This window comes from Tursiops truncatus, chromosome 8, assembly GCF_011762595.2.
Source record: "Tursiops truncatus isolate mTurTru1 chromosome 8, mTurTru1.mat.Y, whole genome shotgun sequence".
In the NCBI taxonomy this organism is placed as follows: domain Eukaryota; kingdom Metazoa; phylum Chordata; class Mammalia; order Artiodactyla; family Delphinidae; genus Tursiops; species Tursiops truncatus.
The window spans coordinates 101314203-101335467 of record NC_047041.1 but is presented as its reverse complement, the minus strand read 5'-3'; the positions used below and the strand labels follow the sequence as shown (position 1 = coordinate 101335467).

Here is a 21265-nt window from a genome sequence, read left to right as displayed (position 1 = left end):
TGCCTCCTGGTCTAATTCTGCTTTGGCCTCTGGTATGAAATCTCTGCCTAGAGGTAGAAAAGCCTGGGGGTGAGGTGGGAGTCTGAGATTTGTAGGGTCAAAAGGATGGAAAAGAACCAGCAGAGAATGGAAGAGGGGTCACCGAGGCCGGCATTGGCCTCCAGCTGCCCACGTGGTCTGTACCAGTCAGACACGAAGCCCCACGCCAGCACCTTCCCCTCCTCTCGGTCCCCACTGTCCCCACGCGGAGCCAGCCCTCTTCCTGCAACGGCTTCTTCCTCTTTGATCTTTGGTCCGTCTCCCTACTCGGCCTGGCTGGTGACCCTTCTAAAACCTGGGTCTGACCCCCCGTCTCTCCTGCTTAAACTCTTTCGGCAGCTCCCATGGCCTCAGCTTCAGCCTTGCAAGGAGAACTGTTCTAAGCCGACTCCGACCCAGTTTCCCAGCTTCACGGTCCTGCCTTTCCCAAGCCCCGTGTTCCTTTATGTCTCACAGCATAACCATGTTTGAATACCTTCCATGTGCACGCTAATAAACGTTATCCCTGACTTGCTTAACAACCCTGCTAGGTTGTTAGGTAGGTATCACTGGCTGCATTTTAGAGATGGGGAAACTGAGCCTCACAAGGCTAGGTTGGACTCAGAGACCTTTGCTCTTTTTGCCACATGTCAGATCCTCTCTGTCACTCACTCTGGTGCCTCAGTGCCTTTGCTTATGCGTGAGCATAAGTCCGTCAGCCCTCAGGTTTGGCTCAGAATCACGACACCACCGCACCCTTGCCCCAGACATTACCAATCTTGGTGTTTTCTTCATGGTGTTCAACACTATAGGAAATTTGCTTGCTTACAGATTTGATATCCTTCCCCCCACCAGACTTGGAGCATGTCTGATGCACTGCAGGTGCTCAGTAGGCAGCGCTGATGAGATGGGTCTGCTGACGAGCAAGGCTGATCCTGCCCAGCCCCAGGCCCAGCCCGCCCTGCCGTGCGCTCCCTCAGTCCTCTGGCGCCCAAGAAGCTGTTGGTTCCACTGCGCCAGGCCCGTGGTTATTCCTTGCCTCTTGGGCCTCCCTGACAAACCCCAGCCCCCAGGGCCAGCTCCTGGCCTACTCCGGTGCTTGGCCGTCTCTTGTCAAACACCCGAATTAACGTCAGAATATCCCCAATTGGCACTTGGTTCGTTCCTGCTTCATTCTCACTATGGGCTAGGAATGGGGTACCGTCTTCCAGAAGGCAGGCCCCGCCCTGTTCAAGGCCCTCTGGGGCTGGGGTCTCCCCCAGGGTCAGCCCACAGCTCCCAGAGCCTGGCCTGACTTCAAGAGGAGCCTGGGGGCAGGGTACGGCGAACACAAGTACCAGCAGCAGCAAGTTTTATTGCAACCAGAATCCCCTGGTCATGTAGGAGGGGTGGGGTGGAGGGACATCGGTCACTGGTGCCACATTCCCAGTTAAGGACACAGAGCCAGAGATCCAGCTGGCTGTGCCCCACGTCTTCCCTCACCCTCCGCCCCCCAGCAGGGCGCTGATGGGGCTGAGGCAGAGGGAGGTGAAAAGCAGATTCCATTTCAGCAGAGCCTCAGTCCAAGGGGTCTGAGGAGCAGTTGGCGGTGGGGGTCCAGGTGGCCCAGGAGGCACAGGGCACTTTGGGCTGACGTCTACACATATCCTCGTGGGGCTTAGGGGAAAGCAAAGAGGCCACTCTGTCCACGGGGAGAGGGTGGGAGGGAGGGGAAACAAAGGCTCAAAGTGAGAAATCACTGGCCAGCAACCACGCAGGTGGGACCTTGGGACCCCGACTTCTAGATCAGGGCCGTGTCCACCAACTGTCTCTGGCATTCACCCCAGCCTGGCCATTCTTGTGTCCTATGTGGGGATCTGCAGGTGGCCCAGGTCCTGGTCCATGATCTGGAGAACGTCGTCCAGGATGGAAGGCCCCAGGTCTACATGCAGGGAGAGCAGGGAGCTGGCGTGGGACAGGAAGGGCTCCTCAGCCCCAGACTCGGGGCTCAGCCCACTGTGGGTCGAGGCAGCCTCTGGAATCCGCCAGATGTCCACACTCCCTGCCTCCTGCGGGGAGGGCTGTGGGGAAGGCTGAGGGCTCTCCAGGTGCAGGCGAGGGGGTTTGGGTGGGGCCTGGGCGGCAGGCAAGGTGAGTGCCTGGGGCCCGCCGATGACGGGGAGGGAGATGGCGTTCTTGAGCAGAGGGGACGGCCCGTCGGGGAGCTCCCGCCCGCACAGGGTGGCCGTGCGCGTGAACTGGAAGGGCAGCTCAAAGCCACCATCCTCCTCGGCCTCCTCGACCGCCGTCCCCGGCAGGAGGTGGAACTTGCCTTGCAGGAAGGAGATGTCACCGAACATGTCACTGCCGCCACCACTGCCGATGTGAATGGTGTGACGGAAGTCCCCCAGTGGTGGGCTGATCATGTCTGAGGACAGCAGGTCCCGCAGCTTCTCCTTCTTGCCTTTGCGGCTGCCGCGCTTCAGATAGATGGGCACCTTGGTGGACATCGCGACCTCACCACCCAGGCCTGGACAGTCTGCTCGCAGGACCACGGCCTCCGCTGCCTCCTCTCACCACCCTCAAGAAACACCTAGAGGGAGGTTTCCAGACACCAAACACCTGCCAAGTGCGTGTGGTGTGACCAAAGTTGGCCCAAGGAATTTGGAAAAGAAAGATAAACGATCGATGAAGTCAGAGGATCGAGATAACAAAAATCACTTTCTCCCAAGAGGGTTGAAAACTCGTCTGAAAACTGGAAGCAGGAAGGCGCAGAGCTCGTAGGCAGTGATGCTGTCTGGGCTCGTCCTCGCCAGCTTCTCTCTGGTCCAGGGCTGAGGAGCTGAAACATCAAGGGTACAAGTCAGGGACAGAAGGACAAAGGCAGAGGCATCCGTCTTGTTTCTGGGTCTCTTTCATCAGCCCTGGGAGCCCACGTGGCGCTGCACGCCTGTGGGGAGCCCTCCTGGCTGAAGCCTGTGTTCGCTCACGGACTTGTTGCACCTCAAGGCCTGGATCAGCAGCGCCAAGCCCCTCCCTCCGTGAGTGGGGAACCTAAGCGACAGGACTGAAGTCACATACCTGCCCCGGCTCTGATCTCTTGCCCTGAGTCCCCAGCTCTGCTCATCGCTGTGGTCTGCATTCAACTGTGCCCAGGACATGACCGTGCCAACTTGTCTGGGGGTCTCGCAGATTTGTCTCAGCTCCCGATTGACGGAGGATTGAGATCTTGTAACCTCTGTCTCATCCTCCCAGGCCTGGCACAGCAGGAGTTCAGCCAACAGTGCATAACGACCGACACCTCCCATTTGGCCCCATCACATCCTACTGGAAGTGAGGTCACCTGCTCAGAGCTTCCCTTTTCTCCTCCTCTCCGTTAGGAGTTCCTTATGGGCAAGGCCTAAGCTTAATGTAGTTTCTGCCCCTCCTCCCTGCCCCAGCGCCTAAGGGGAAGATGGAGTGGGGGATACAAATATCTGAGGCGTGGCAGCTCTGCTCTGTGCCTGGAATTTCGTTGAGTTCTTTGCACACACATCTCATTTAATCATCACAACCACCTTCCTATCATTCCCATTTTAAAATTAGAGCTATCAGGGAATTCCCTGGCAGTTCAGTGGTTAGGACTCAGCGCTTTCACTGCTGTGGCCCGGGTTCAATCTCTGGTAGGGGAACTAAGATCCCACAAGCCACTAAATAAACAAACAAACAAACAAATAAATAAATAAAATTAGAGCTATCGGACATTTTGGAGGGATTCCCATAAGGCATTGCAGAGAGAGAGAAGCAAAATGAACAAATGTAGTCTAGAAGGATCCATTTTTTGAAAACATTGACCAGCTCTCCTCCCCACTCCCTGAACATGCATGTATGTGTACCTGCATATACAGGTCTGCATAGGATTATATTCGATATAGGAACAGAGAAGAATATAGAAGGCTGGCACTAGGTTGTCATGTGGTATACCTAGACTGGGGTAGAGGGCAGGGATGGGGTGTGGGTCTTGTGACATGGGAGGAAAGTTGTCCTCAGAAAAAATTAAAATCTGGGGCCCATTACTAAGAAATGATATATGTAAGCCAAATATGAAAGGATGGTCACCAAAATGTTGATGGTGGTTCTCTCAAAGTGGTAGAATTTCAGGTGACTTCCCTCTCTTGTTCATACTTTTATAAGCTCAAATTCTTTTTTTTTTTAATTTTTTTAAAGGAACTCTTTTATTTATTTATTTATTTATTTATTTATGGCTGTGTTGGGTCTTCGTTTCTGTGCGAGGGCTTTCTCTAGTTGCAGCGAGTGGGGGCCACTCTTCATCTCGGTGCGCGGGCCTCTCACTATCGTGGCCTCTCTTGTTGCGGAGCACAGGCTCCAGACGCGCAGGCTCAGTAGTTGTGGCTCACGTGCCTAGTTGCTCCGCAGCATGTGGGATCTTCCCAGACCAGGGCTCGAACCCGTGTCCCCTGCATTGGCAGGCAGATTCTCAACCACTGCGCCACCAGGGAAGCCCTATAAGCTCAAATTCTTAATAAGAAGCATGTATTATTTATGAGCACGTATTATTCATGTAGTCAGAAAAAATAAAGATATTTTTAATGTGGAAAAAATAAATACACTCTGGAGGGGTATCGTGCAGGTTTGACAGAAAAAGGAAGTGGAGCAAGCACTTCCTCTAGTTCCCACGGTGGGGGATTGGCCTGATGTGTAGAATCAGAGCATGGAAGGCAAAGCAACTTGTCCAAGGTCACCCAGCAGGTACCTAGATAAGCCCACTCTCCCCAGGCCAACAGGGGCTGAGCAGGTGGGAAATCACTGGGGAAGCACCGAGCAGCATCAGGGAGGCCTCTGCCAGGTCCTCTGCCCCATTATTCATCCCAGGCCAGGCCGGGCAGGGCGAGGGAAGAGTGAGGGGACCGGCAGGAGGGAGCAGGAAGGAGGAAAGAGGATGCAGGAGAGGCTGAGTCCCAGCTACACCCCCCCAGCCCAGGCCCTTACTCAGGAAACCCCACCCCAGGACCGGACACCCTGGGTCAGTTGAGCTGAGCCAAAGAGACCGGACATCTTGCCCCTCCCAGAGCACCTGCAGCTTAATAGGAAACAAAAGAATGACTCTCCGGTGGCAGAATTCCAGCTAAGCTTGGAAGAAGCTGGAGGGAGGAAGAGGGAGGCAGGGAGTGCTCTGAAGTTGAAGTCTTGGACTCCCATCACTCCTTTATCTAACAAACATTTATCTGTGCCCACCATGCCAGGCCTGGGGGCATGCCGACACACCTCCTATCTGTCCCCTTGGCAGGAGAAGTCTTGGGGTAGCTTTTCCTTCTTTTTCACTCACGGAGAGGGGGGCTAACCGAGGGGATCTGCCCAGAACTTGGGCCAGTTCCCTCCCATCATTCAGGGGTGCCAAGACAGCCTGAATGTTTCCACAACAAATCCGGTGTCCCTGACAGCTCTCTTGCTCTGAGCCAGATGTACCCACCCAATTCCAGATGTGGGGAGAACTGAGGCTGGGGGGAAGGGTTGGGCCAGCCTCAACCACCAGGGGAGAGCTGGGAATTGCAACCGTCAAGCCCCAAGTATTCAGATTTGGCAACTACAAGACCCCAGGCTCCAGCTACCCTTGCATGGTTTCCATTTTAACGTCCCAGGCACAGCACGGTGGGTGTCATTACTGGCCTTTACAGAGGCAGAAGCTGAAACTCAGAGATGTTAAGCAACTTTGCTGAGGTCACCCAGCTAGTAAGAGGAAGAGTGGGCACTACTACGTAGCTGGGTCCCAGTGGCTCCGATGCAGTGGGCCGTGTCAACCTCTGTGAACTGCTTGGGGAGCAGGAGAGAAATAGGCTCCCACCTGGGCTGGGGCCACCGGGTCCCCAGACCTCCTCCATTTAAGTCCTACCTCTTGGTTGGCCCCCTCTCTCAATTTGCAAGTGTCCAGAGATGTGAGAATGAGCTCTCCATCAGGACAAGGCTCTGGGGGCCTGGGACGGGGGGCCTTCCTGCAGCTTTGGGAGGAGCAGATGGGAGACATCCCAGCTCTGTTGGCTTGCTCTGGAAGGAGCCCGGGGCCTCCTTTAGAGAAAATGACTTCCTGGATGCAGAACCCTTCCTGTCACAAGAACTACTAGGCCACTCTCCACCAGGAGTGTTCAAAAAGCAGGCCTCTGACCTTGAACCCATCTCTACCTGGAACTCACCCTAACCTTGGGAAGACACCTTTCCTCTCTGGGCCTCACCTTCCTCGTCTATGAAATGGGATGACAATAAAGCCATTACCAGGGGGCTACTGGAGACCCTACTGCCATACTGCAAGTGAGAGAGAGCGCCGATGTACAAAGACAGGGGTAGCGGGTCACTTGTCAGCCCCGATATTTATTCAGCAAATAGCTGTAGGGCCTTCCTCAAGCATTTTGGTTCTCCGGGGACAGTGCTCCAAACAAGACCAAAAATGAACAGCCCCCGAGCAGAGGGGTCCGCCTCCGCCTGCCGGCCAGGACTTAGCCTGCCTGCGTAGAGTCCCCCTCGCTGGCAGCGGGGTCTCCCAGCGTCGCTGTGCAGAGCGGCGCTCGGCTCCGCGGCCACTAGGTGGCGCGCTCTCTCCCTCTACTGCCCCTCGTCCCGGAGGGTTCCCGGCGCGCACTCGGGTCTCCAGAGCGTCTCCTGCTCCCCCAAGGAGCCGCACGTTGACGTACCAGGTGAGGATTGTCTGCGGGATCTTCTTCTCTTGGGGGGCTCTGGTCTCACAACCCGACAGTGGGGGGAAAGGGAGAGATCCTGGACCCTGCCCGGGTATCCAAACTCAGGGAGGAGCCTCCCCCGTGCTTTCCGGCCTGGGCGATGTCCGAGTGTCCGCTCGGCTCAGGGCCAGAGCTCTGGCGTGCAGCCCCCGCCCCTGGCTCCCGTGGGTCCGGCTCCTCAGCCCCAGCTCGGGTTCCGGCGCCGACCCCTCCCAGCCCTCTGCCCGAGTGCAGCCCAGCGCAGTCCGGATCCGTTTCAGGACACTCGCGGCCACGGCTAAAGATAGGAGGACACCTCACCATACGACCCTGAGCCCGGGCGGGGATGGCGGCGGGAGGGTACTCCCGGGTCCTGGGGTGGGGGGCGGGGGCTCTGGCGCAGTGTGGAGGGCTGGACCGGGAGTTCAGGTTCGGGATGCGCGGCGCACCGCAGGCCGAGGGGGAAGCGGGCGTGGCCGCCGGGACCAAGGCGCGGGCGGGAAACATGGTGCAGCCCGAGGCACCCGGGAAAGGATCTACGTGGAGGTGAGTCGGGGGCCGGGGCGCGAGCTGGGATGGGGCGCCTCGAGTATGGGCCTCCCTAGGAGCCGCGGTCGGGCCGCAGAGTCCCGGCCTGAACTCACCTTGAGCGCGTTCAAGCGACTGACCGGCGGGCGGCGAAAGCTCAGGAGCTGGACCGCGCGGCGATGGGACAGACCTGGGCTGTGAACTTACAGTGCTGACAGTGGCCCCTAAAGCCCCGCCCCCTGCCGCGGAGCCAATGCCGGGACCGCCCCAACTAGGCCCCGCCCACAGCCTCGCCCTACTCCCTGGCCCGCCTGGGTTCCCCCTTTGGAGGCGCAGCGCGGGGGTCCAGCAGCCGCGCGGGCCCGGGGGTCCATTCCAAGCTCGGGCGGCTGCGGCCCAGGCGGCGTCGGGTGCACGGGCTGGACTTCGCGGACTCCGGCTGTGCCCGTCGGAACCAAAACTCTCGGTTCTAGGAGGGCCGGGTCCGGGGAGGCGCCCGCACAAGTGTATTCAGTGACTACTAAGGAAATGAATGAGGCCTTAGAGGCGTCTATGTTAAAATATTACAGACTTCCGAGAGCTTTCAGGAGTTTGCCGCCCCTTAGAATACAGGGCATTGAGGGTGTGTGCGGGAGGAGTGGCCGGGCCATGCCCGTATTTGCTGTCAGGCTAAGTGGCTTCCGGGGCTGGGGTGGGATCCGTACTTAGACTCATTCCAACATTAGTTGATTGGCTGGTTGGTTGGTTCATTCATTCTTTCATTCGTTCAGTACGAGCAACATTTACTGAAGGGCAGGCCCTACACAGGAGCTGGAGATAGACTAAAGGGAACTCTGCCCTTGCTCCTTTCAGTGATTCAGCAGATAATTGTGCATCTATAGGTGCCAGGCGCTGTTCTTGTCGCTGGGGATGCAGCCCCCTCCGGACTGGGACCTACTGTCCAATGAAGGGAAATGGAGGAAACCCAAGTCCCCAAGTAGACTGTGATACCCGTCTGAGGGAGCAAGTGCTAAGAAGAGTGGGGCAAAGGAAGGGTGGATGGTAATGAGGTGAGGGGACCTTGCTTTCTGGAGGGTGACAGCTGTGACCGTACAATGTGACCAGGATGATGAAAGCTTCCATACTGTAAATGTGGGAGGGACTCTTAGGGAGAGGGGGTCAGGAAGGCATCCTGAGGGAGGGAAGGATGGGGAGAAGGGGAGTGGAGTAGGCAAATGGCCCCTCCCTAAAGATGTCCATGTCCTAGTCTCTGGAACCTGTGAATATATTTCGTTACACAGCAAAGAATAATTAAGGTTGCCAATGGAATTACAGTTACTAATCAACTGACTTTAAAAGAGGGAGATTACCCTGAATTATCTGGGTGGGCCCAATGTAATCATGATGGTCCTTAAAAGTGGAAGAGGGAGACAGGAGAGTCAGAGAAAGAGATGTGATGACACAGAAATGCTGTGTTGCTGCTTTGGAAGATGGAGGAAGGGGCCACAGACAAAGGCATGTGGGTGGCCTCTAGAAGCTGGAAAAGTCAAGGAAACAGATTCTCCCCCAGAACCTCCAGAAGGAACACGGCCCAGCTGACGGCTTGATTTTAGACCCATGTTGGACTTCAAACCAACGGAACCGTAAGTTAATAAATTTGTGTTGTTTTAAGCCCCCAAGTTTGTGGTGGTTTGTTACAGCAGCAATAGAAAACTAATACAGGGAAGTTTCCTCCTTTAACTCCCCAGGGAGCATCAGTCAGGTGGATTCTGCCAGGACTGGCCTGGTGGCTCAGAGGAAAACTGAGGCCTGGACAGTGGAGGAATGGGGCCCTGGGCCAAATTGTCGTGTGTGTGGATAAGTATTGTACCTCTCTCCCTTCCTGCCACCGCGGCTCTGCCAAGAATCCACCCACCCAGGCTTGCCTGTGCCCTTACCAAGTGCCTCTTGCCCCTGAGCTCCTCAAATCCTCTGAGAGCCCAGCAAGGTGGGCAGAGCCAGCATCACTATCCCCCTTTACAGAAATGGAAACCGAAGCTCGGGCCCTGACAGTGATCTACTTAGACTGCAAGTGGCAAGACATGCTGGCTCCGGGCCCTCGTCCCCACTCAGTCTTCTCACCCAGCCATTGTCACCCCCCACCCCGCCTTCCTTCCCACACACAGCCAGGTAGGGGGACAGCTAGGTGCCAGGCCCTGAGCACTGCTTCTGAGCCACAGACCCAGGTTCTGAGCTGGCTGTGCTGCTGACTTGCTCTGTGGCCACAGACGAAGAAAGTACAGTCCCGTTCTGAGCCTTCTTGCCTGTAAAATGGGAGTTACATGAGTCCCAAGCAAGAGAAGGGACTTGCGAGTGTATTGTTGATGGGACCACACAGTCCCCGCAGGCAGGAGTTTCATGGAAACATTATAACAGGAGCTTTGGGGGGTGGTGACTGGCCTTGTCACCTGACCTGGAATGAGTCTAATGATGCCTAGATGACTCTAATGATGACCCCCCTGAGCCTGCGGCGCAGCCCCGCCCATCAGCTGAGCATCCTCCATTGGAGGAAGGGGCTCGGGGAAGGTCAGGAGCTCCATTCAGGGCTGGCGGCAAAACAAAGTTACAGAGGTGAAAGCTTGCAGAGGCAAAGACCCTCATCCAAGGTCACTCAAAGCCAGGAACGAACTCCAGAGCCCTTTGGAGAGGTTCTGGGGTGTGTGTGTGTGTGTGTGTGTGTGTTTGTGCAGTTGGGGAACCTTGGGGGATGGATAGAGAGCAGCAGATTTGGCCCCCGAGCCTGACCCAACCCCCGGACCCCTCCCTCAGCAACTAGCCATCCTCCCAACCAGGACCCAAAGCCACAGGAACCGTGCTCTGGGGACTGTTTTAATCCCACCTGGCTGTGACGTGGCTCCGCCCAGTGCCGGCTCCCTGTGCTGCTCTCCTGCCATCAGCCAGAGATATGGCCCCCACAAAGCCCACATCCAAGGCCCGCTTTGTGCCAGGCACTGGGTTCTGTGCTTTGCAAGCACTCAGGTAGGTGGTTCATTCTCCCCATTCACAGATGCGGTCATGTCACTTGGCTGGGGCCTGAGGAATCCCTGGGGATGGGGCTGCTGGCAGCTCTCAGCTCTGCTGAATGGACGAGATCTTCGCAGATACGCCCAGTGTTGCCATGGCAGCCCTGCAATTAATGAGCATTTATAAAACAGGATTTCATTGACTAAAACTGGCTTTTTTATGCAACTTCTCAGGCAGTGTGTAAAGGCCCAAGTATGGGTGGTGAGGCCGGGATCCTGAGCCACGGGAGGGCCAGGGTGTCCTGTATTTCTGACCCCGTAGACACTCAGGCCAAGTGCCCCCTGCCCAGCCTGACTGAGGGTCTGCTGCCTCAGCTAGGGCCTGGACTATTCTTGCTGGAAGGACTCCTGGACACCCCAGTGTCTGAGGGGGTAGGACCCTGAGGGACATTCAGGACAGGTTAGAGGCAAGGAAGCCTGTGTGGAGCAATGCCCCAAGGGGCTTCCCTGGAGGCCCAGTGGTTAAGACTCTGTGCCTGCAATGCAGGGAGCATGGGTTCGATCCCTGATCCGGGAACTAAGATGCCACATGCTGCGCGGCACGGCCAAAAAATCCCCCCAAAAAATGTGGTATTCAAATTCCTTCTTCTCAGCCTGGAGCCTCGCCTTGATCCTGAGATAAGCCCAGTCCCCACCCCTCTGCCCCCCAGTCCCACAGCAACTTCCCACACCCACAGGACCTGTAATCACCACACAGGGACTGACTCAGCCCTTCCTTCCCCGCCCAGTCTCTTCTTCCTGAAAATCACCCACGTCAGCAGCCCCAGCCCCCAAAGGCCCTGGGGGATAGGGCCCGAGGCCCCCTTTTCCGAGGTTAGCCTGGAAGAACGGAGGAACTGAGCCGGAGGGGTAGGACTCCCAGGCCGGAGCCAGCTCTCCTCGGCTCCGCCCACCCGGGGACCTAGGGAGGCAGGTGGGATGAGGGGACCAGGAGTCTGGGGACAGGTCTGAGAGCAGGGAGTCAAAAGGGAAGGGTGGTGATACTCTTGGGGGCGTCTAGGGGGCAGTGTGAGGAGACAAGGTCTCTGGAAGGGCCTCAGCCCCCGCCACCCCGATCCCCTGCCACAGGGAGACAGGGAGCAGGGCCAGAGCTCCGTCCACCCCTAGGAAGCCTCCTCCGCACAGCCTGAGCTCAGCCTGCAGGGCTCCGTGGCCTGAGCCAACCCCAGGCCTGGTTTGGATTTTTCCTTGATTGTTTCTTGTTTCCTTCCTCCCCTGGGCTCCTGCCAACTCCAGCCCTGCCCTCCTCGCTTTTCACTTGCCTTCATAGAACTCTGACCTGGCAGAGGCTGGGATTCGAGATGAGAGTCCCTTCGAAGCTACCGCCAGCTTCTGCCTCTGCCTTGGACCCCTCCTTGGGAGCTGGGTGGCAGGGCCTTACTGGGGGACTTTCCTTTGGGTCCGGATTTTTGGCCCCAGGCCCAGGGCCATGGGGGTTTCCGGAGTGGTGACAGCCCTGTCCTAGCAGGGACTGAGGCACTTCCTCCCGGAGGCCTCTGGGAACATCCAAGCCACATGGCTGTCTTTTGGCCTGGGGAACACAGAGTTAGCAGGCGTTGTTTTCAACACTTCCCACCCCTTCAAGGCACCTTGTCATTATTCATTTTGAAAACTCATTTGCATCTACCTTGTGCCTAGAGCTGTGCTGACTGGAGAAGACACAGAGGGTCAAGGCTGGGCCCAGCCCTCAGAGAACAGATACCCTGAGTAAAACAAATAACCAATTCTAAAACAGCACATTCTGTGCCATAATGGAGGTCCTTGAAAGCAGAGGCCAGTTCTGATTTACCTCTTTCTATCCCAGGCAGCATAGACGAGGCTCAGTGAGCGACTATGGATTGAGTGAAGAACCAAAAAGAACAGCAGTAAGAAGGATTTGTTCTGCTAGAGGTGGGGAAACAGATGGAAGAGTTAGGAAGGCTTCGAGAGGAGGTGATATTTGAGCAGGGTATTAATGGATGAGTAGGAATTTGCCAGGCGGAGAAAGGAAAGGATATTTCAGGGGGAGCAGGGAGAGGCAAAGGCAAAGGCCAGAAGGAGTGCGAGTAGATGCATGGTGTGAGCGGGAAACAGGATAGATGTGTCCAGCAGACCACGGCATAGGAGAGGGGAAAGACCAGGAGGGTAGCTGGCGAGCACCATTATTCTTGCCCAGCTCCCATTCCTCTTATTCTGCTGACCACCCCTCCATCTTCCAGAGTCTCCAGTATGATTGACCTTGCCTCCAAGCTCTAAAAGTGGGTCTGAGGCCCCAGCCTACCCAATCTGAGTCATAGGGATGGTTTAGGGATGGGCATGTCAGCAGTGGGCTTCAGCCTGGGAACTTGTGGTGACTATTAGGGTGACAGATGCCAAGATGTCAACTCAGGGCTGTCGACTCACGGAAGAGCTTGTCCAAGAATAAAGCCAGCACAGAGGAAAGCAGAGCCCAGAGAATGACTCTCAATAACATTGTTCGTGCTTCTGGATCCAGCCATGCCTGAATCAGACATCCATTACGTGAACCAACAACTTACAATTTTTGTTTAGTCCTGTTGGAATTGGGTTTCTGTCACTTGCCCATTAAAGAATAATTAAAAGCAGACAATAGCTCACGAGAGCAGCCGAATGCTGTGGGAGGGAAGCAAGGATCTGTGCAGAAGTGCGACATGACCAGAATTGCATTTTTTTAATGTAAACTATCTTGTTGACATGGTAATGCTTTCGTGTGGTTCACAATTTAGAAATCACAGCAGGCTGAAGAGCCCACGCGCCACATCGAAAGATCCCGCATGTCGTGACGAGGATCCCGCGAGCTGCAACTAAAGACCCGAAGCTGCCAAATAAATAAATAAATAAAAATATAAAAGAAGAAATCACAAGAGGCAAAACGTCTCCCTCTTACCCCTGTTCCCCAGGCACCAGTTCTCCTCTCCACAAACAACCAGCGTTATCAGTTTCTTGTAAACACTTCTAGAGATACTCTTTGCACATGCAAGCAAAGCCCCATCCATTTTTTTTTTTACACAAATGTCAATATTTAGACAAGTAGAGCCCCAAAGTACAGCAGACCTTGGTGGGAGCAGGGGGAGGACAGGCCCCACTGCCGGGGGCGATGGGGGAGATTCTGCAGGAGCCATGGGAAGCCACAATTTATTGAGCCTCTGCTATTCACATTGTCCGGCACCTTCCTTTCTTCAGTTGACATTATATCTATGACCACTTCATGTCAGTTCATAGAGTATATCGTCAGTTTCATTTTCTCACAGCTGCACAGTGTTTCACATGGGGTGTACCATAATTTATGCAAATTATGGTCTCTCCAGCCTCAAGCCCCCTCTCCACTCCCTCTGTTCTGGACAAGGGTCTTTCAGCCCATCAGCCACACCCATGGCCTCAGTTGACGGACGTTTAGGTTGTCCCCAGCCCTTTCCTGTGACAAGCAGTGCTGCCATCTTGCACAGATGCTGTTACACACTCGTGTGAGCACAGCTGAAGAATAAGTTCATAGGGGCTTGGGGGTCGCAGGACACTCTCTGTTGTCATTTGGTCAGCTCTGTCCACTTGTCTTTCTCAGGTGATGTGCCAGGTCCAGGCCCCCATAGGGACCACAGGGCCCATTTCTCCTCAGCCTCACTGGCAACTGGTTCTCAGCCTTTTTGATTTGTGTCACTCTGGTAGGTAAACACTAACTAAAGACAAAGGAGCCTCAGTGTGGTTTTAATCTGTGTTTCTCTTGTAAGTGAGTTTGGCCATTTTTCATAGGCTTCAGGGCCATTTCTATTTCCTTTTCCATGAACTGGAAAAGGAATTAGAGAATTATGCTTAAGAGGATCGATTCAGAGAAGGGGACGTGGAGGGAGGCCTGACTGGAGGCAGGTGCCACTTTGCGGGGGATGGATCAGGAGAGAGACGGAACTTGGCTCTGAGCTGTGGTGTGAAAGACGGCGCTGGAGATGATGAGGTCGAAAGATTGGAATTTGGTGACAGATGGGCCACAGGGGCCAGGGAGGAAGGACCGGGGTCAGGCCGGTCCAGTGTGGTGACTTGGGTGATGAGAGGGGCCAGGGAGGAAAGGGAGGACAGTGGGGCCACCAAGGGAGATGGAGGATCCCAGCAGGGGCCCCGCCCACTCTCCACCCCACATCATGACTGATGCAAAACACCAACCTGACGGCCACACGCCCCTGCTCACATGCTTCAGTGGCCACAAACCCTGGTCAGGGACCCTGCTGGCCTCCAGCCTCAAGCCACCTCTCAGCTCCCTCTTCTCTGGCCTTGAGCACACCCAGCCTCCAGGACGGGCTCCTTACACGGCTCCTCCCTTCACCGGCCGCCTCCTGCGATTCCTGCAGGTCTCAGCCATGGTATCTCCCCTCGGGGAAGCATTCTGGACCCCAATCGATGTCGAGTTCCCTCGGAGAAACTCCGGACCACGGTCCTCTCTGAGTCATCGTCATCTGATTCATGTCCATCCCCCACTGGGCTGTAACCACTGTTGCCTCCCCAGAGTGGATGGCAATGAATGTGAATGAATGAACAGATGAATGAATGAAGGGCAGGGTACCGTGGGTAGCATACAGGGGGCAAATAGGAGACGAGGGTTTAGGAAGTAAAAGAGCCTGCAGTTGAGACTTCCCTGGTGGTGCAGTGATTAAGAATCTGCCTGCCAGTGCAGGGGACAAGGGTTCCAGCCCTGGTCTGGGAAGATCCCATATCCTGTGGAGCAACTAAGCCTGGGTGCCACAACTACTGAGCCTGCGCTCTAGAGAGCGAAAGCCACAACTACTGAGCCCACGTGCCACAACTACTGAAGCCCGTGCGCCTAGAGCCTGTGCTCTGCAACAAGAGAAACCCCTGCTTGCAGCAACTAGAGAAAGCCCGCACGCAGCAACAAAGACCCAATGCAGGCAAAAAAAAAAAAAAAAAAAGACCCTGGAGTGGGCTGCCTCTGTTTGAGGCACAGTGGCTCTCGGTGCTTTCCTGGCGCCCCCTCTAGGTGGAGCAGGAATTCTCTCCATTTGGTGGTACGTGTCTGCATCCCGATGCTGAGAAGAGATCCCCACACAGAGCCGGCACCACTGCAAGTGTCTGCGAACAGGAGTAGGCGTGGGAACAGGCATGGGAACTGATGGGCTAGGGCCCAGGTGGACGTTTCATGACAAGGCATCCCTTCGGCAGGTATCTTTTGTGGGCCTACTGTGTGCCAAGCACTCTACAGGGACGGGACAGGATCCCTGCCCTCAGGGAGCAGGCATCGTGGAGCAGAGGGGCAAGAGAGTTGTGTGTATACACACACACACACATAATTTTTTCTTTCTTTTAAAATAGTCCATGCGCATGGCAAAAGATGTCAAACAGGATGTGAGAATGGACACGACAAATAATCCTCCGAGCCCTGACCCCTGGTTCTCCAACACCCATCCCCAGAGGTAAACCACTGTGATTGGAAATAATCTAAGGTCAGAACATTTGGGGTTTCTTTGTTCATTTATTTTGTTTTTAATTTATTTTACTGAAGTATAGTTAATTTACAATGTTGTGTTAGTTTCTGGTGTACAGCAAAGCAATTCAGTTATACGTATATATATATATAAAATGGTTTGCATCTGCTAATCTCAAACTCCCAATCCATCCCTCCCCCACCCCCCTTCCCCTTGGCAACCACAAGTCTATTCTCTATGTCTGTGAGTCTGTTTCTGTTTCGTAGATAAGTTCATTTGCGTCATGTTTTAGATTCCACATATAAGTGATATTGTATGGTATTTATCTTTCTCTGTCTGACTTACTTCACTTAGTGTGATAATCTCTAGGTCCATCCATGTTGCTGCAAATGGCATTATTTCATTCTTTTTTATGGCTGAGTAGTATTCCATTATATATATATATATATATATATATATATATATATATATATATACACACCACATCTTCTTCATCCATTCATCTGTCGATGGACATTTAGGTTGTTTCCATATCTTGGCTATTGTAAATAGTGCCGCTATGAGCATAGGGGTGCATGTATCTTTTTGAATTATAGGTTTGTCCAGATATATGCCCGGGAGTGGGATTGCTGGGTCATATGGTAGTTCTATTTTTAGTAACCTCCATACTGTTCTCCATAGTGGCTGCACCAACTTACATTCCCACCAACAGTGTACGAGGGTTTCCTTTTCTTCACACCCTCTCCAGCATTTGTTATTTGTAGACTTTTTAATGATGGCCATTCTGACCGGTGTGAGGTGATACCTTATTGTAGTTTTGATTTGCATTTCTCTAATAATTAGCAATGTGGAGCATCTTTTCATGTGCCTGTTGGCCACCTGTATGTCTTCTTTGGAGAAATGTCTGTTTAGGTCTTCTGCCCCTTTCTTGATTGGGTTGTTTGTTTCTTTGTTATTGAGTTGTTTGAGCTATTTGTATATTTTGGAAGTTAGGCTAAGAAGAAGAACATTTGAAGAGGACTCCAGATCTCACGGGAAAGTGGGCCCCGGGAGCAGCCCCCCAGGACTCAGGCATGGCTGAGCCTTCCAGACACTGGCCCAGGGCTCCTCCAGCTCCCGGAGCAGAGAGGGGCTGCTACGGGACTGCCTCTGCCCACCCTGCTCTCCCCCTTTCCTGGGGGTAGGGCCTGCTGACTCAGCCCTGCAGGTCTTCAGTTCTCTCTCTCAGTGAGAAATGCTCAGACCCTGGGAGGATCTGGGAGCCACGGGAGCCAGCAGGATAGATGGGGCTCTGCGGGGCCCCGCCAGGCTCGGGGCAGATGCCCAGGCTCTCAGGGAGCAGTGCACGGGGACAGGGGTCAGCGGGGTCACGGACCAGCAGCTGTCCCCAAGACCCCCGAGGGGCCCTGGGCCCCGGCAGCTGCATGGCTTTCAGCTGTTAGGCGGGCTCCCTGCTGACAGGAGGAGGGTGGGTCTGGGTGGGGAGTCTGGAGCTGGCCGTGGGCCCAGTGGGTCCCAGAGCAGACCAGCCCTGAGGCCCATGGGGCCCTGGCATTTCCAGGGCAGACCCAGAGGGAGCAGACATAGATAGGCCTGGCCGCTCAGGGAAAGAAGATCTAGAATGATGAGGCCAGGGTGACAGAGGGGCCCAAATGCCTGAGCGTGGGTGATTAAGTCCCACCCCAGCGACCTCCGGACTCTGAGGCCAGGCGCGTAAGCTCCCCCTCTGGTCTCCCCTCTCGTCGGCCAGACTCCCAGTGCTCTGGGTTCTCTTGAGAGTAATGAGTTCTACGCAGGCGACTCCTGGATCAACGCCTCCAATCCTCACGCCTCACCAGAGCCCGGATCTGTCATCCCTGATGTCCTGGGAGGCTGGGCCCATCTGGGTGCCCCCTTCATCCCGACCTGCCCCAACAGATCCAGGCATCCCCTCCTCCCACATGCTCCCAGGCACCTGGGTTGCTCCCTGGGACTCCTCTGAAGTCTGTCCTTGCTGGGTGGCCAAGTTGGTCAGTATGGCACAGAGGAGAGACGAGGGATTGGAGTTCAAATCCCAGCCCCATTGCTTACTTCGGCCGGTGATCTTGAACCTCTTGGAGGCTGCCAGAGGGTTAGATGTGATCTCTGTGTCAAAGTACACACAGTTGGTCCTCAGAAATGGTAATTCCCTTTCCTTCCTACCCAAGCTGTGTTTTCTCAACTTAAACTTAAGAAAAAAAAAGGGGTGTGGGGGGGAATTCCCTTGTGGTTCAGTGGTTAGGGCTTAGGACTTGGCGCTTTCACCGCAGCGGCCCAGGTTAAATCCCTGGTCAGGGAACTAAGATCCCAAAAGCCGCGCAGCATGGCCAAAACAAACAAAACCCGGATGGTGGTGGTGGTGGTGGTGGTATTTGCTATTTCTCTTTTTATTTTATTTTCTAAATTGAAGTATAGTGGATGTACAATATTAGTTTCAAGTGTACAACATAGTCATTCAGTACTTTTATAGATTATACTCCTTTAAAGTTATTACAAAACAATGGCTATATTTCCCTTTGCTGTACACTATATCCTTGCTGCTTATCCATTTTATATATAGTAGTTTTTATCTCTTAATCCCATACCCCATCTTGCTTCTCCCCCTTCCTCCTCCCACTGGTAAGCACTACTTTGTTCTCAGTATCTGAGTCTGTTTCTGTTTTGTTAGATACACTTGTTTGTTTTATTGTTTAGATTCCACATATAGGTGCTAACATGGAGTATTTGTCTTTCTCTGACTTATTTCACTAAGCATAATCTTCTCTAGGTCCACACGCATTGTTGCAAAGGGGGGTTGGTATTTGTGCTTTAGGTTTGGGGGCAGGAGACTCACTTCACCAGAGCTCGGACATTGTAGCCTGGTGCTGACCTCTCTCCCCAGCTTCTGGCTCTCTGTCCTCTGGTTTGATCCATATTCAGGAGGCGTTTCCCTTCATGGTGGCAAGACGGCTGCAGCAGCTCCACCCTTATGGTGTGTCTTTTCTCCCACCTCCAGCAGAAGCCTTAGAGTCATTGTGTTTGGCATGTCTTGGGTTGTGCCTATCCCTGGCCAATCACCGAGGCCAGAGAAATGCAACGTGCGGTTTGGTTTAGGCAAGGGAGGTGGGGGGAGGACAGGCAGTTCCTCCACAGGGGAACTGGGGTACTGTTTCCATAGGAACAGAGAGAGACTGCTGGGGGGCTCTGTCCTCTGATGGCTCTGAACGTGTCTCCCGTCTCCCGCCTCTCCCGGCTTCACTTTGCCCTTTGCGGCACTGCCAGCCCTTTCCTAAGACACAGATTGGATGTTGTCCTTCCACTACTCAGAAGCCTTCAAAGATTCCCCAAGGCACAAGAATCGATCCAAACTTCTCAGCAAGGCAGTCTAGCCTCCTCGAGGCATCTGGCTCCTAAGCAAGCACAGTTCCAGGCCCATCACTTCTTTCTTTCCCTCTTTTCTTCCTTCTCTTCTCCCTCCCTTCCCTTGCATTCCCTTCTTCCATAACTCTAAAGCCCCTCCCCCTACCATACCTGGGTATATGATATACCCAAGAGCATTGAGAACATGTTCACACAAAAACTTGTACAGAGTGTTTACAGCAGCACTACTCACAATAGCCCCCAAAGTGGAAACAACACTAATGTCCATCAACTGATGAATGGAGAAACCAAACATGGTCTATCTGTATAGTGGAATAGTATTCAGTCATAAAAAGGAACGAAGCACTGATAATGCTACAACATGGGTGAACCCTGAAAACATTATGCTAAGTGAAAGAAGCCAGACACAAAAGACTACATGCTGGTTGATTCCATTTATACGATACGCCCAGAATAGGTAAATCTAGAGAGCCAGAAAGTAGTTTAGCATTTGCAGGGGATGGGAGTGGGGTGGAGATGGTGAGTGAGTGCTAGTGGGTATGGGGCTTCTTTCTGGGGTGAAGAAAATATTCTAGAAATAGTGATGATGTTTGCATAACACTGTGAATGTACTAAAAGCCACTGAACTATCTATACACATTAAAGTGGTGAAATTCGGGAATTCCCTGGCGGTCCAGTGTTTAGGACTCTGCACTTCCACTGCTGGGGTCCCGGGTTCAATCCCTGGTCTGGGAACTAAGATCCCACAGACCTTGCTGGCAAAAAAAAAAAAAAAAAAGAAGAAAAGGAAAAAAAAAGGTGAAATTCGTGTTATTATTATATCTCAGTAACATTTTTTTTTTTAATGTAAAAAAAAAAAAACCTACCTCACCCCACCCCAGTCAGTCAAGACCTTTCACATCTACTTAGAGGGCCGTCTGGAGGGAGAGGCCACGTGTGTCCAACCAGAACTGGCTCTCAGGTGGCTCAGCCAGGAGCCCCAGGGTCGGGGGAAAGGAAGCGTGTATCAAACAGAGAAGTGAAAAATCAGCCCAAATGGCTACTCCCAGCACTAGGGGAAGCCGCAAGGCTGGGCTGAGCCGGGCTAGGTGACCCTGAGTGAAGGGAAAGGAAACACCGAGGCCAGGGCTGGGCAGGGCTGGGGCATCGAGGCCTGGGAGGCAAACGTGGTAAGAACACAGGACTTTGCTTCTTCAGAACCATCTGCTTCATCCTTGGGCTTGTGTCTTGAAGGCCCAGGGCACGACCAGGACGAGGGAAGATGCCACCAAAGGGGATTCTGAAGCAGGTGGGTCCCAGGAGTCCAGGCCCAGCCAGGTTCCTCCACTTCATCCACCCCCATCACCAGTGCCCCCTCCCAGAGCCTTATTTCAGAATCCTGAGCCCCAGTGAGGGGAGGGGGGAAGAGCTCTCCCCACAAGCAAGTGGGACGAGGCTTCAGGAAACTGGTGACCCAGGTGAAGAGGGGCCGAGGAGCAGTCAGCCGGTAGTCGCTGGGCACCGACTTCCCGCCAAGAGCAAAAGGGAAGCGTCTGGTGTCAGAGGGGCACGGGTCGCCAGACCTGTCTGCAATCTGGGGTTCTCATCCTGCTTTTTTTGTTTTAAATGCCTGCTCAGGTCCTCCCAGAGCATTGCCAACAGTCACACGACTTGTATCCAGGCAACGGGCTCTTGCTCCCATTCACGCGGAGCACCAGCTTTCTTTCCCGGGAAGCTGCACACCACCGCCTGCCTGCCCGGCACACGCCTCCCTCCCACCAGGATACAGGTCTTTTCTCCCCTCTGTAAACCGTCCTATCCCACTGGGGCCTCTGGATTGTCCTTGACCAATGGGCACCAGGACATTACCATTCCCCACAAGGCTGCTGCAGCAGCAACATAAGAATTGCCAGAGCCGTGACACCCAAGGAGCCACACGTGGGCTCAAACGGTAAGGGCCGGAGCCTTGTCTATTGTGGCCAAAGGCTCGTAATCTTCCCCGGCAAGGGTTTTCCAAGGCGGGGAGGGGTGGGGTTTTAGCTGATATGTGGCTTGATAGAAATACAAATGACATTCTCGAACTGCGGCAACTCTATCAGGTTGTGGAAGAGGGGCCCAGGCTCCATCCTGAGGCTGCTAAGTCACAGTGGCCCTTTGACCGTGGCTGGGTGCTTCCCGTGTGGGGGATCCTGGGGAGGAGGGAAAATCAGCT

At 54.2% G+C, this 21265-nt stretch overlaps 2 protein-coding genes across 3 annotated transcripts; one reads left to right on the top strand and one right to left on the bottom strand.

Annotated features, from left to right (window-relative positions):
• Positions 1-1355: 1355 nt before the first annotated feature.
• Positions 1356-7694, bottom strand: CDC42EP2 (CDC42 effector protein 2). 2 transcript variants are annotated; one of them, XM_033861034.2, is made up of 2 exons: positions 7349-7694; positions 1356-2839 (listed from the first exon to the last, which is right to left on the bottom strand). In XM_033861034.2, the coding sequence occupies exon 2, from the start codon at positions 2505-2507 to the stop codon at positions 1863-1865; it is 645 nt and encodes a 214-aa protein (XP_033716925.1). In that variant the 5' UTR covers positions 2508-2839; positions 7349-7694; the 3' UTR covers positions 1356-1862. The 2 variants fall into 2 exon arrangements, with proteins under 2 accessions (XP_033716925.1, XP_004317927.3); XM_004317879.4 differs by lacking the exon at positions 7349-7694 and adding an exon at positions 3079-6624.
• Positions 6317-21209, top strand: LOC117313191 (uncharacterized). The gene is made up of 8 exons (XM_073809448.1): positions 6317-6332; positions 6613-7250; positions 8782-8854; positions 8960-9060; positions 15252-15433; positions 15584-15714; positions 20308-20362; positions 20692-21209. Exons 1-5 carry the CDS (start codon positions 6317-6319, stop codon positions 15357-15359), a joined length of 936 nt encoding a protein of 311 aa, XP_073665549.1. The 3' UTR covers positions 15360-15433; positions 15584-15714; positions 20308-20362; positions 20692-21209.
• Positions 21210-21265: the final 56 nt, after the last annotated feature.

Bases quoted from the DNA above. Each gene is read 5' to 3' on its own strand.
- CDC42EP2 (XM_033861034.2), bottom strand. From the start codon at position 2,507: ATGTCCACCAAGGTGCCCATCTATCTGAAGCGCGGCAGCCGCAAAGGC.
- LOC117313191 (XM_073809448.1), top strand. The intron at 7,251-8,781 runs GTGAGTCGGGGG...ATTCTCCCCCAG, and splicing joins GGGAAAGGATCTACGTGGAG to AACCTCCAGAAGGAACACGG. The intron at 8,855-8,959 runs GTAAGTTAATAA...TTAACTCCCCAG, and splicing joins GACTTCAAACCAACGGAACC to GGAGCATCAGTCAGGTGGAT.